The sequence below is a fragment of the Notamacropus eugenii genome, chromosome 7, assembly GCF_028372415.1.
Source record: "Notamacropus eugenii isolate mMacEug1 chromosome 7, mMacEug1.pri_v2, whole genome shotgun sequence".
Classification (NCBI taxonomy): domain Eukaryota; kingdom Metazoa; phylum Chordata; class Mammalia; order Diprotodontia; family Macropodidae; genus Notamacropus; species Notamacropus eugenii.
Genome location: NC_092878.1, coordinates 137,225,398 through 137,240,200, shown reverse-complemented (window position 1 = coordinate 137,240,200; position 14,803 = coordinate 137,225,398). Strand labels below are relative to the sequence as shown.

Here is a 14,803-nt window from a genome sequence, read left to right as displayed (position 1 = left end):
AACAATTTACCTATTGTAATATTCCTAAATAGCAGCACTCTTGACTTTTCTACCCTGTTGTCCATACTAGATCAGTACAAGCTGAACTTTATTCTGTTGCTGCTGGTAGCGGAGGAGGAGGTAATTGGGGAAAGCTTATTTCATCTGAATTAGGCAATAGAGTGAAGTCCTTGGCTTCCTTTAAAAAAAAAATTGACAAAAGTTCACCTTCTCGCTTCTCACTCATGGAACTGTATTCCACCCTGGATCTGTGACCCAGAAGAGGGTAGAAGGTGACAAAGCTGCCAATTGGTGCCTGTGCCCATGATGATTCCCTACTATGGGTCTGGTGGTGACCCAGTATAGATTAGGAACTTCCCCTTGCTACCTTCCTGACCCATCCCCAGGAACTTTAAACTTTTGTCTGTCTCCCTATGCTGACCTAGGATGAACAAATGAATTGTGTCTTTGCAGGATTTGGTCCTTTGCATTTCCTAAATCTGTTGGGACTTTGCTTCTTTGTTTGGTTTGGTGGGGAGAACCTCCCTATGCTTTCAGTTTTTCCATCTAGCCTTAAGATATATGATCTCCATCAAACATAATTTTTAATGTATCTATGCAACATTATCCTCCCCATTAAATCCACCACCTCTCCTGTCTTCTCTATATCTATAATGCTCTTTGTCACACTTAAAACCTTGGAGAGACAGCAAATGTAAGTGATAAAGAAGTGGGCTAGGGTTGAACAGACTTTGAGCCCTGTTTTTGCTCTTTGTTAACTCACTTTAACCTCTAAGGTCCTCAGTTTCCTTGCCTGTAAAGAGATGATCTCAACTCTATCTCAGCTTTAAATCATTCTGATTCTAGTTTATATTTTGCAAAACTGTAAAAACATTTCCATGAATGGAAATTTATTTTTAGAACTTCTTTGAAATAAATAACAACAAAAAACAGAAAAATGAGAAGCCAAGAGAATAAGAAACATCAAAATTTAATCAGTATTCTCCCTAATATTTGTCCTCATTATTGAAGATCAGACATTCTATAAGTTAGTTATAGAAAAAGTGAAACATTTATTAAGACTGTACATTGTGCTGAGTACTGTACTATACAGTCTGTGAAGGTAAAAATAAAAAAATAGAAAAAAATAAAATAAAACCAAAAAGATAGAAACTAGTAGAAGATAGCATCCCTTTCCTTAAAAACTTACAGATTCAACAGGTGTCAATGGTTCCCAGGTGACAGAAGGTCCTGGCTGAACTGGAGAAACCTCTGTGATTTATTGCCCCACCTAACTAATCTGGGTAATTTAATATACGACGCTCCCTTTTGGGTAAGCACCAACTGCCTTTTGAAATCACACAGGCTTGGAGTGTAATCTAGAATTGCATCCAGAGTTATAAAATTATGTATAACCTTTGCCTCAGCAAGTTCACTAGGAGGTCTGTTTCTCAAGGTGATCAAGGAAAAAGGGAAAGAACCTATATATTCTAAAATATTCATAGCAGCTCTTTTTGTGGTGGCCAAGAACTGGAAATTGAGGGAATGCCCATTCATTGGGGAATACCTGAATAAGTTGTGGGATATGATTGTGATGGAATACTACTGTGCTATAAGAAATGAGGAGCAAATTGGTTTTAGAAAAACATGGAAAGATTTGCAAAAAATAATGAAAAGTGAAACAAGCAGAACCAAAAGAACATTATATATAGTAACAGCAACATTGTGCAAGGAACTGTGAACAACCAAGTTATTCTAAGTATTATAAATACTCAGATTAACTACAAAAGTCCTATAAAGGAAGATGCCACCCACCTCCAGAGAAAGAATTGATAAATAGAAGTGTGCCTAGTATAGTTTTATGTGTGTATATGTGTGCATGTGTATGTGTGTGCGTGTGTGTGTGAGCTTGTGTGTGAAGTGGTGGTGGCCTTCTATAGTGCAAGATAGGGAAAGACTAAGATAGTTCAAAACTTAAAATGTAACAAAAAATTAAATTACATTTAAAATAATAAATAGATGAATAAATTTTTTAAATCACATAGATTTACAAGCTTTAAAACATTAACATTTTTATTTATGAATTAATGGAAACTCATAGGACTTGAATCTGAATCCAAAGAATGTAGCAATAAACCCAAAGTGACCAAACAACCTTCTCTCTAAAGAGACTTGCATAATTCTGGATTCAGCTAATGTCACTCATTCCTATTGATGCCTCTAGTTGCAATTTTCCCTCTAGCTCATTCATCCATTCTTCATAAGCCATCATTTAAACAGAGTTCTCACAATACCAAGCTTTACACAAGAGGATTCTAGTGATGGTAGGGCATATAGGAACTCTTTTTTCTTGTGTTTCTTGGGTCAGTCTTTGCCTTTAACCCACTAATATACTGACAAAGATTTAACAACCAACTCTTAAAAAGAAAATGTTTGCATGGAACACGTTTAATCTGGATTTTTTTATATTTTCTCCATCTCTTTCTTGAATATATATAATCAAAAATATCAAAAAAAAAACTTTCATGGAGTGTTTGCTGTTTTCTGAAGAGTAAATCCTCGTCCTGAAAATGTAACAACTGGCTCCAGTGAACTCTTCTGATCTGGACCCAGCATGCCACTGTTTTAACCCTATGTAGGCTCACAGGGAGTTATTTCTATTTGGCTTGTCTCTCCTCATATACCCAGGAAGTGTCACTCTCCATCATGCTGGCACTCCCTGCTCAACTTCATGGAGTAGGGAAGTTTCCCCCCTTTATCCCTAAACGTTTCTATAGTTCCCCATCTCCTAGAGTAGCTGGGATGGGTTATTCAAATTATCCAGGGCTATTTTCCAAAATTATAAAGACAGAGGGGAGAAAGGGCCAAGTCCTGCTATAATCATGTCAGGAAGAAAGAATAATTTGTACTCTCTGTTGCCTGCTCTGCTTGAGGAGGAAAGAGAAAGTGAATTTCTGTCTCTGGCAAATGGAGACAATTTTGTACTGCCAAACTTAGAGGACTGTTGTGAAGACCACACAAGACAGGGTATGGAGAGCACTTTGTAACCTGGCAATATAAGACATTCTAAAAAGCAATAACTAAAAAGGAAACTAGAGATAAAACTCACAAAATGGTATTAGCTTTATAACAGAATCTTGTGTAGTATAAAGGATCCAGCCTGAAATTCAGATTCCCACGCCTACAAGCTAGGTGACAGAGGAATAAATATGGCTTCCCTGAGCTCTAGTTTGATCACTTTTAAAATATTTGTATTACCTCCATTACAGGGTAGTTTTAATATGACTATTTTGTAAATCATGAAGCCCTACATAATAAATATGGGTTATTATGGGTTTTACCTAAGACAACATGATCACTGCAGAATGAGGTTAGCTAAAAAAGGTTTCTTGGATGAAGTAAGATTTTTTGTAAAAGACACTATGGCCATGAAAGAATCTGGGCCCCCTCACTTTATCCTTTTCTTCTAAAAAGGGTCTTTTATATACTACAAATATAGCATTAGATTTTCCTTTGATACAAAAAAATAACATCATATAAAATAAAGGTTGTCAAATTTAAATCTAGAGTAAAATGTAATTTAATATTGTATGGATCCATGATCTCATCCATTTGGGCATGCCACCAGTACAGACAGCAACCCAACCACACACACACACACACACACACACACACACACACACACACGCACACACACACGCACATGCACACACACGCACATACACACACACGAACCCCTTCTCTTGTCCATTTATTTCCCTAGACAATCCACTCAATGCTCTGCCACGCATTAGAGTGTAAACTCTTCACGCAAAACTATTGTTGCCTTCCTTTGTGCCCCCCCAATACCTGGCATATAGTAAGCACTTAATAAATGTTTGGCTGACTGACTTTTAATGGTTTACAAAAGTAAAATACTGGTGCTTAATTTTTTAAGGTTGGAAAACCAGAAACGATCTCCCAAAACTAGTGGCTGACTACATGGCAAAGAAATTTGACTTGGACCATTTAATAACCCATGTTTTACCTTTCAACAAAATCAGGGATGGATTTGATATGCTCAACAAAGGAGAAAGGTATGTTTTTTATGTTTACAACACTCAAAACTGCAATTTGTATAATACAGAATTTGGAAACAATCATCTTGTTTATGTGGGGTTTTTTTAAATTTCTGACTTCCACAAAAATGAAAATCCTTATAGGATCAATATTGGATTGTCCCACATGAACATAATGTTTTCCTTTGAATTTCCATACATTTTTTTCATTCATCAGATCTATTAAATCCTGTTTCCCTCAAAAAATGGAAGTTCATTTTGCTGATGTCACCTGGGTGCAGGGTAGCATAGAGAAGTCTAGACCTAGAGTCCAATAATTTAGGTCCAAATCCCAGTCTTGTAACTTGCTGACTATATGATCTTTGACAACTACATCTCTCTGATGCTACTCACTTTCTCTTTAAAATGATGTGGTTTTTCTCGATAACATCTATGGTCTCTAAGACATGATTTTATGAAATAATCCCCACTGTCTGTATTAATCCTGAGAGTTCTTGGCATCAAATCCCAATGCTGATAAGAAGATAAAGGCAGAAGATGGATATGAATAGTGAATGACTTGAGTGTTATACCAAAACTGTCTCACTGGACCCTGGAAATAGGAAAAGAGAACCTTTCTATATAAAATATAGCCTATGAAACTTCTCAGACAAAGAGAAATACATGATGGCATATGGAGTGTTGTAACAGGACAGAATCTGTTCGATTTTGATCTCAAAAATGAGTACTGGGTTAACAAAGTAGAGAAAACTGGATTACTTTAAAAGAATATTTTTTCCATCCCCATTTCCTGGTGCCTATACTTACTCATAACTATCTAAGAAAGTCCATTGTGCACAGTGCTCCATCTCCCATCATGCATTTCTCTGGATCCCAATGGCATTGAAGGTTACAAGGACAAAAGGTTCATTGTCAAAAAGCAATTTCCATTGCACTGGGGAAAATCACAGAGTTTTTTTCTCTCTCATCCTTCTCCAGTCTTTATGTCTCCTTTATGTACTAAAGTTAGAGTCAGATCACAAGGGATAGACAGTACATGTCTCCATGAGTAAAGTGGTCTAAAACCATTACAAAAAAATGATTTGAACATTCTAAACAACGAATCACCACTTGGAAAACATTTGAAATCAGACAAACTGATTGTTTTCCAATTAACCAATTATTTGACCAAATCATAGGATCATAGTAACATTCTATAGTTAAGAGGGATTTTGGGGACCACCTAGCCTCACCTCTTCATTTACAATTGGGGAGATTAAGTGATTTGCCAAAAGTCACATGATAATCCTGACATCTGTCTTCATCTGAAATTGTGTATAGATACAAATGCTATTACATATGTTATTCAATATAGCACAGTAGACAACTAACTTGCGTTAGAGGAATGAATAAGACAGTGATGAGAAGAAGCTCTATGAAAGTACAGAATGTCTTCAATTTTGATGTATGAAAAGCAAAATGGAAAGTGTTGGAAAAGATGTGGAAAAATTGGAACACTAATGTATTGTTGGTGGAGTTAGCAGCTGATCCAACCAACTCTAGAGAGCAATGTGGAATTATGTGGAAAGGGCTGTAAAACTGTACATACTCTTCAATCAAGCAATACCACTTCTAGGTGTGTATCCCAAAGGGATCATAAAAATGGGGACAGGACCCACACGTACAACAATATTTATAGCAACTCTTTTTGTGGTGGCAAAGAAGTGGAAATTGAAGGAATGGTCATCAATTGGGAAATGGCTAAACAAGTTATGGTATATGAATGTAACAGAATATTATTGTTTCATAAGAAATAGTGAGCAGGTGAACTTCAGAAAAACCTGGAAAGACTTGAATGAACTGATGCTGAGTGAAGTGAACCAGGAGAACGTTATTCACAGTAACAGCAGCATTGTTCTATGATGAACTATTGTAAACTTAGCTCTTCTCAACAGTACAACGATCCAAGACAATTCCAAAATACTCATGATGGAAAATGCTATCTATGTCCATAGAAAGAACTATGGAATCTGAATGCAAATCAAAGCATACTATTTTCACTTTTTCTTCCTCTTGGTTTTTCCTTTTTGTTCTGATTCTTCTTTTGCAACATGATTAACGTGAAAATATTTTTACTATAATTGTATATGTATAACCTACATCAGATTTCTTGCTTTCTTGGGATGGAGGGAGGGAAGAAACGGAGGGAGAAAAAAATTGGAACTCAAAATCTTATAAAAGTGAATGTTGAAAACTAAAAAATAAATAAAAAGAAAAAAATTTGATCTGTAACAATAAGACTAATAGGAAGTTTAGAAAAGAGTTGATAAAATCCAACAAGTCAAGGCTGGTGAATATAAAGAACTCCCTTTATGGGTGGCACTGTTAAAAACCAAAATTATAAAATAACCTCCTTTCTGCAACTCACTTCTGAAGTGAGTCAAGTTTTGAAAATATATCAATTAATTTTAAACATTCTTTTATTTTTAAATTTTGAATTCTAGATTTGCTCCTTCCCTTCCACACCTTTCACTGTCCACTGAGAAGGCAACCAACATATCAATTATACGTGTAAAATCAGTCATATCGTGCTAGTCATATTACCCAAAAAAAAATCCAAAATAAAGAAAATGAGAAAACTGTACTTCAGTTTGCACCAGGAATTCATCAGTTCTCTCTCTGGAGGTGAATGACATTTTTTTCATCATGAGTCTTTTGGATTGTTTTGGACCATACTATTGATCAGAGTATCCAAAAGTCTCTCAATTGACCCTCATTACAGTGTGACTGTTACTGTACACAATGATGTCCTGGTTCTTCTCATTTTGCTTTGCAAAAGCTCATATAGGTTTTGCCATATTTTTCTGAAACCATCCCCCTCATCGTTTCTTGTAGTAAAATACTACCTCATCACAATCACATGCCACAACTTGTTCAGCCATTCCCCAGTTAATAATCATCCTCATAATTTCGAATTCTTTGCCACCACAAAAAGAGTTGCTAAAAAGCTTTTGTACACATAGGTACTTTTCCTTTTCCTCTGATCTCTTTGGGGGAATAGACCTAGCAAGTGGCCAAATTGTACAATTTTATAGCCCTTGGACATAGTATCCAGATTGTTCTCCAGAATGGTTGGACTACTCCACAACCACACCAACAGTTTATTAGTGTACCTATTTTCCCTCATTCTCTTTAGCATTTGTCATTTCTGATAGGTGTGAAGTGGTACCCTGGAGCTGTTTTGATTTGCATTTCTCTACTCAGTAGTGATTTAAAACATTTTTCATATAATAATAGATAGTTTTGATTTCTTCTTCTGAAAACTGCCTATTTATAACTTTTGACCTTTTATCAGTTGGGGAATGGATCTTATTTTTATAAATTGAACTCAGTTTCCTATATATTTAAGACGAGACTTTTACTAGAGAAATTTGCTGTACATTTTAAAAATATTTCGTTGTCTATGGCACCTTTTAGCAAAATGTAGTTTTCCTGATTATCTCTTTCAATTCGGTCTAATTTTGCTTTTGCATTCTCTGAGAATATGATTGCCACTCCTGTCCTCTTCACTTAAGTTGAAGCTTAATAGACTGTGATCTAATCTATCATTTCAATTCTGTGTGTGTGTTTTTGTCCCAAGTGTGTGTGTGTGTGTTGTACACATTACATTGTTGGATTCTGCTTTCCAATCCTTTCTGCTATCTGCTTCTGTTCCATAGGCTAGCTTCTCTCATTCCATTCACAGTTATGATTACTAACTGCATTTCCCTCCATTTCATTTCTTTGTTTATCTTTCCCTTTTATCCTGTCCCTCCTCAAAAGTCTGTCTTCTTTCCAACCACTGCTTCCCCTAATCCATCCTCCCCCTTGTCATTCTCCCAACACATATCTCTTATTGTCTCCTCTTCTATCTCTGTATTGGGTAACACAGATTTCTACCAACTGAGTGTTCATGTGTATACAAATATAGCTAAAGCTATAGATATGTATGTGTATGTATATGTGTGCGTGTGTATGTATATTTATCCTTCTTTCAACCTATTCTGATGAGAATGAGGTTTAAGTATTTCCTGCCACCATTCTATTTTCCCCTCCTTCCTTACATGCTTCCTTTATGTGAGAAAACTTGCCCTAGTCTACTTCTCCCTTCCTGTTGCTCCCGGTGGATCCCTCTTTCTCACCCCTACACTCTATTTTTGGAGAGGGGAGATCATCCCAATATAATCAATTCACACTCATGCCTATGAGTCTATGCAGATTCCTTCTAATTGCCTTATAATGACAAAGTTTTTAGGAGTTATATGTATCATCTTCCCATATAGGAATGTCCACTGAGACAGTTTAACTTTATTGAGTCTTTTATGATCACTCTTTCATGTTTTACTTTTACATGCTTCTTTTGAATTTTGTATTTCAGTGTTAATTTTTCCATTTAGCTCTGGTCTTTTCATTAGGAATGCTTGGAAGTCTTCTATTTCATTTGTTATTTATTTGTTTTTCTGTCATGTCTGACTCTTCCTGACCCCATTTGAGGTTTTCCTCGCAAAAATAATGGAGTAGTTTGTACAGATGAGGAAACTGAGGCAAACAGAGTTAAGTGACTTGCCCAGTGTCACACAGCTAGTAAGTATCTGAGGTCACATTTGAATTCAGGTCTTCCTAACTCCAGGCCTGGTGTTCTATCAGCTGTGCCCCTACTTCACTAGATATCCATTTTCCCCCCTGAAGGATTATCAGTTTTGCCAGGTAGGTTATTCTTGGTTGTAATGCTAGCTTCTTTGCCCTGTGGTAAATCACATTCCAAACCCTCCACTTCTTTAACATGGAAACTGCTAAAACTTGTGTGATTCTGATTGTGGCTCCATGATATTTGAATTGTTTCTTTTTTGTCTGATTACAATATTTTCTGTTTGACCAGAAAGCTCTGAAATTTAGCTATCATATTCCCAGAAATTTTCATTTTCAGATGTCTTTCAGAAAATGATTTATAGATTCTTTATATCCTCTTTTTCTAGAGGATATGGGGCAATTTTTCTTGTTAATTTCTTGAAATATAATATCTGGACTCTTTTTTAATCATCACTTTCCAGTAGTCCAATAATTCTTAAATTATCTCTCTTAGATCTGTTGACAGGTTACTTGTACTTGTGATGAGATATTTCACATTTTCGTCATTTTTTTTAGGCTTCTAACTTTTTTTTAAAATCTCATGAAGTCAATAGTTTCCACTGGCCTGATTCTAATTGTTAATGACTTACTGTTTTCAGTGAGCTTTTGTACCTCTTTTTCCATTTGGCCAATTCTGCTTTTTAAGTTATTATTTTCTTCAGTATTTTTGTTGCCTCTTTTACCAAGTTGTTCATTATTTTTCATAATTTTCTTGTCTCATTCTCAGTTCTTTTCTCAATTTTTCCTCTACCACTCATCTCTTTCTTCAACTCTTCTAGGAATTTTTGTTGACCTTCCATCCAATTAGGATTTTTCTTTGAGGCTTTGCTTGTAACTGTTTTCACATTGTTGTCTTCTTCTGAGTTTGTGTCTTGGTCTTCCCTTCCACCATAATAGCTTTTTATAGTTGTTCTTTTTTTTGTCATCTGCTCATTTTCCCAGCCTATTTCTTCACTTTCAACTCTATGTTAAATTTGGACCCTCATCACCTGCAGCTGAGAAGGCACTGTCCTAGGCTTCATGCATTTCTGTGCTGCTATTTTTGAGCTAGTTCTGGGGGTCTACAAGTTTTTGATGTTTCCAAGGTGATATGAACCTGGGGGAGATATGGTCATTGCTCTTTTGGTCCACACTCTGGTATTTACTCAGGAAGGGCCTCTGCTCTCCTGCAGTCATAAATGTTAGCAATCCTCTTGACTCTGGAACTGTGGCCGGGGTCCCTACTTCATTTTAAAACTGTGACCCACAACTGGTTATAGGTAATGCAAATCAACATCAGCCATACCTAGTGCACAACAAAGGGTCCCCCAAATCTCTTTCTGATTAGTTGTCTGACCCCCTTACTGTCTCTGAACTGAGAGCCCCTGAAGCTGCTGCTGTTGCGTGGTGGCTACCTCTAAAGCCCACAGCTGGTGCTCCTATCACACTGCAGGTCTTCACCCACTCTGATGTCACAGATCTCTCCTGCAGACTTCCTAAATTGTCTTAGGCTGGAAAAAATGTCTGTACCTAAACTTTTGTTGGCTCTGCCATCCTAAAATTTGATTTGAGATTTTTTTTAAAGTTGTTTGGCTGGGACTCAGTCTGTACTCTGCCATCTTACATCAACTTTTGCAGTTAAGCTCTAAGAATTAGAAGACCATTGAAGGATCTGGAAGTTTGAAAAGAACCTTAGTAATTATTTATTACTGATCTTCTATTTTATTTTTTTCAATTAACCCAAATCTGTCTTTTCTACCTCTCATCTTCCCAACCTCAAATGAAAAAGAAGAAAAAATTATTATAATAAATATGTAGATTCAAGCAAAGTAAGTTCTCACAAACATCTTGTAAAATGCCATATGTATTGCAAATATTGATATATCTCTATGTGTGTGTACATGTTTATATGTATATATAAATATTATCTATATATACATATATATGTAGCATGTTTCATGTACTCTGGAATTGATCACAGTCGATCCACAGTCCTTTAGCTTTCAAAGTTGTTTTTATTGTATCCTTGTTATTCTCTCAACTGTTCTCCTGGTTCTTCTCACTTAACTCTGCATCAGCTCATACAAGTCTTTCAAGAATTTTCCAAAACTATCCTCTTCATAATTTCTTATAGCACAATAGTATTCCATCACATGCATATATCATAACTTATTCTGTCATTCCTCAACTCATGGGCATCCCCTCAGTTTCCAATTCTTTTCCACTGAAAGAAAATTATTTTAAATATATTTGTACATAAGGATTCTTTTCCTCATTTTCTGATCTCTTTGCAGGAATAGGTTCCATTTAATTGTATCATGTAGGAGACAAGAATCTCTCTCTCTTTTTAATTACAGGAGAAGAAATGTATCCTCATTATATAAATCTGCTAATCTGCCTGAGCTCCTCCTCTTTGCCAAGTATTTCAGTATATGTGTTATGCATTTTATTTTCCTGAAGAGCAAAGTATCACAACTTCATTGATTCACATTTTGAAGGACACAGAGCTCATCTATTCCTACTCTCTCACTTGGGAAGCGTAAAACCTGAGACCTGCTTTTACATCTAAAAGACACCTCTTTTTTAAGACTAGGGGAAATGGCCTTAGGCCTCACTGACCCCCAAATATCCTTTAGCTTCCTGACTGTGCCCTCCCCTAGCCCCCAGGTTTAGCAAATTGATCTTTCAGATTCATCATTCACTTAATGAGCAGTACTTCATTTGAAATGAAGTAGCAATTTTTCATTTACTATTTCTGTGCACACTAAAGAGTATGGTCTATAAGAAGTGGGCCCCAATATTAAATTACTCTTATTGGGAGAGCTGGAAACAAGCTATTAATAGAAACTAATATTTTTTCTTTCAGCATTCGAACAGTCCTAACTTTTTGAACTTGGAAGTTATAGGAGATATCTGTGGATCCATCAGAAGTCTCTTTCTGTGATGTTTCACTTTCAAATAATAACCATAGAGCATATATGGTTCTTTCATGTGGGGAAGACACAAGACAGAAATTAAGTATGTTAGAATAAATAGACTCAATTTCTTAAATTAAGAATTAATGCAGTCACTAGCATAATTTAATTTATCTGGGATAATAGTAGGATGCTACTGGTAATATTAAGATTGTTGGTGTTTAATCTGAAGAAAATGGTTTATATTGGACTAGAGATCATTAGATAAAGATATAGGCTTTTTCCACTTTTTACTGAAGTAGAAGTTTTAAGGGAAATGATAATATCCATGCATCAAATTAATAAGAGCATAAAGGACGACTCCTTCTAGGGTTCTAATTATCTATTTCAAATGAGCTAGGGAAGACATATGGGATGATGTTATTGTAATACCTTAAACCAGATATTATCTTTCAGATGAAGTATTGACAAGGAAGCTCTTATGAAGACATCAAATTATGTTTTCAAAATGTGCACACATATATACAAATGTCTTACATGTATTTACATTATATGTACTAAACAAAAAAGGCTGCATCTGTCATCTTCCTTGTCTTATCCCTTCATGTTTCAAAGAATATGAATACTTTTGAGCACCTCTTTTAAAAGCAAATTGAATTCATAAAATAAAATAGTTCATTTTTCATATGATACAGTTCACCTGCTTCAATTAAGAAATATGAATGCATATTTTACAGAAAGTAGAGCATTTGTTTCATGTCAACAAGCATTTATACAGTATATTTTGTGTACCACACCCTTTACTTTGCACTGGGGATACAAAACAAAAAGGAATAATACTAATAATTTCTGCCGTCAAGGAGCTGACAGTAATTTCATACAATTTCATATATTTTTGTAATTCATTTCAAGAAACATTTTCAAATAATTTGATGTAAATTTTAAGATGAATGTTTAATGAGTATCAAAGCTTAAAGAAAATGTGCATTTTTGCAATTTTGAATTGAATGATAAAAATATATTCTGAATTCCTTTTTTGAGAATTTCCAAATGATTATGCAGTTCAGTTTTAATAAAGTCAATTATGTATTGATATCCCTTTGCTTATATGGATATAAGTTCTTCTGAATGTGAAATTATATCTAATATTTCCTTTTTAAACTTTGCTTTATTTTTAATTTATGAAATAAAACAAACATTTCTATAACACAGTAGAATTTTTTAAAAAAGACAATTGCACATGAAACTGAAAATCTGTTATGTACAACTTGCTATCTCTTTTAAATATATAATAAAGTTATTGTGTAACTTTTTTCTCCTTTTCTTCTTCCCTCTCCCAATCCTACCCTAAAGATGGCTACCATTATATATAAATACGTATGTGTATATGTGTACATATGCCTATGTTATATACATACATATGCATATATTATGTATGTAAAATCATTCTATACATACTTCAATGTGATTGCATCTTCCTTTATAGGGTCTTTTGTAGATAACCTGGGTATTTATAATAGTCACAATGACTTACCTAAAATTGTTTCTAAAACAATATTGCTTTTACTGTATACAGTGGTCTCTTGGTTCTCCTCATTTCACCCTTCCTTATTTGGTGCAGTTCTATTCATGGTTTTCTAAGATCCTCAAGCTCATCATTTCTTACAGCACAGTAGTGTTCCATCACAATCTTATACCACCACTTGTTCAGCCATTCTCCAAGTGATGACCATCCCCACAGTTCTTTGTCACCACAAAGAGACTTGCTATAAATATTTTAGAACATATAGGTTCTTTTTTATCTGATTATCTTTGGTGATAGACCTAGTAGTGGCATTGCTGGATCAAAGGGTTATAGACAGTTTAGCAACTCTTTGAGCATAATTCCAGATTGTTCTCCAAAATGGTGCCATTTTTCTTAAGGCATCTTTTTACAAGGTTCCTACATCTCAAATCTTCAGTGGTAAGTTACATAGCAGGAGTTATGGCAGGAGATCTTAATCTAGATTAAGAAGAAAATTTGCTCATTATATTTCTATATAATTGGGGTTTTTTTGGAATCCTGTGTATTTTGTTTTATACACTTAAAAGCATCATTCCAATGTCAATGAGGTCCAATACACAAGAAAGGTTTAGAACATCTGGACTGTGTGAACTTCTGCTTCTTGTACTAGACTTATGAATTTCAATGTCCAGTCCTATGCTATCTTTTTCTCTTCTTGTTTTGAGACAGTCCTTTGGCATAAAGGAGTCCCCTTCCAGGAGGTTGTAGGATTCCAACACTGACCATTGCTTTCTACAGCTGGCTCACAGTGCCACATTCTCCTGGTGTAGGTGCAGCTGTCAATAGATGAAGTCTTTGTTCTGGTACCCACTTTTTACCTAAGAAAAGGTCTATGGGCCAGCCACAGACTGGTGGAAAAGCAAACCTTTTGATGAGTTCAGATGCTGAGAAACTATGTAAAGCAGTAGGAGCCAAAGCAATGGAAAGCTTATTGCAAAAAATGCTGAAGATGGGGAGAGGGAAGAGAGGACAAGGGAACCCAAAATACAAGTAAGACATACACACCAACATAGAGAATAATTCACGTAGGGCCAGCTCTGTGTTGAGGAATACAGAGACACGAGTCAATGCAGCAGAAAGAGGGTGCTACAAAGTGCACTTCTGAGGGTGGGGCTCTTATATTCTCATTCAGGGTAACCCTCTTTTAACTGGCTGAGTTTCATATCAAGGGTTAAAATAAAATGTTGGAGGAGGAGTGTTATCATATGGAGGAACTGGAGAAATTTAGCATGGAAAAGAGAAGACATAGTGGAAAGGTTATGATTGCTACACTCGAGAACTTGTGGAAGAAATGTTAATTGTGTTCTATGTGACCCTAAAGAGTTGAAGTTGGAAGGCTCAATATCAGCAAAAACATTATAAAAAAAATTAGAGCTAACTAAAGGTGGAATGAATTGCCTCAAGAATTACAAAGTCTTCAAAGAGGAACTGAATGACCATTTGCAAAATGTATTGTAGGGATAGTTCTTTTATAAGTTGGACTAGTTGACCATTGAGGCCCTTTCCAGTACTAAATTTTAGAAATTCTGCAAGACCATCTTTTAAGCTATGCTGATTTATAGGCAAATGTCTTTGCTGAATTTTCTTTTGAAGTGGAGCCAACTTGATCACTTCATCTCCCTGAGTCTGTTTCTAGGTGGCATAATGTCTATCGAATACTT

At 35.5% G+C, this 14,803-nt stretch overlaps 1 protein-coding gene across 2 annotated transcripts in view; it reads left to right on the top strand.

The window, feature by feature from the left end:
* LOC140514263 (all-trans-retinol dehydrogenase [NAD(+)] ADH7-like) overlaps nt 1-12,606 on the top strand; it is a 42,071-nt gene extending 29,465 nt beyond the window's left edge. Inside the window, exons 8-9 of one of the 2 annotated variants that reach the window (XM_072624422.1) lie at nt 3,917-4,055; nt 11,530-12,606. In XM_072624422.1, coding sequence (XP_072480523.1) covers nt 3,917-4,055; nt 11,530-11,554 — 164 coding nt within the window. In that variant the 3' untranslated portion in view covers nt 11,555-12,606. Of the gene's footprint in view, nt 1-3,916; nt 4,056-11,020; nt 11,500-11,529 lie in introns of those variants that run through there. The other variant, XM_072624420.1, reaches the window with a different exon arrangement.
* Nucleotides 12,607-14,803: the final 2,197 nt, after the last annotated feature.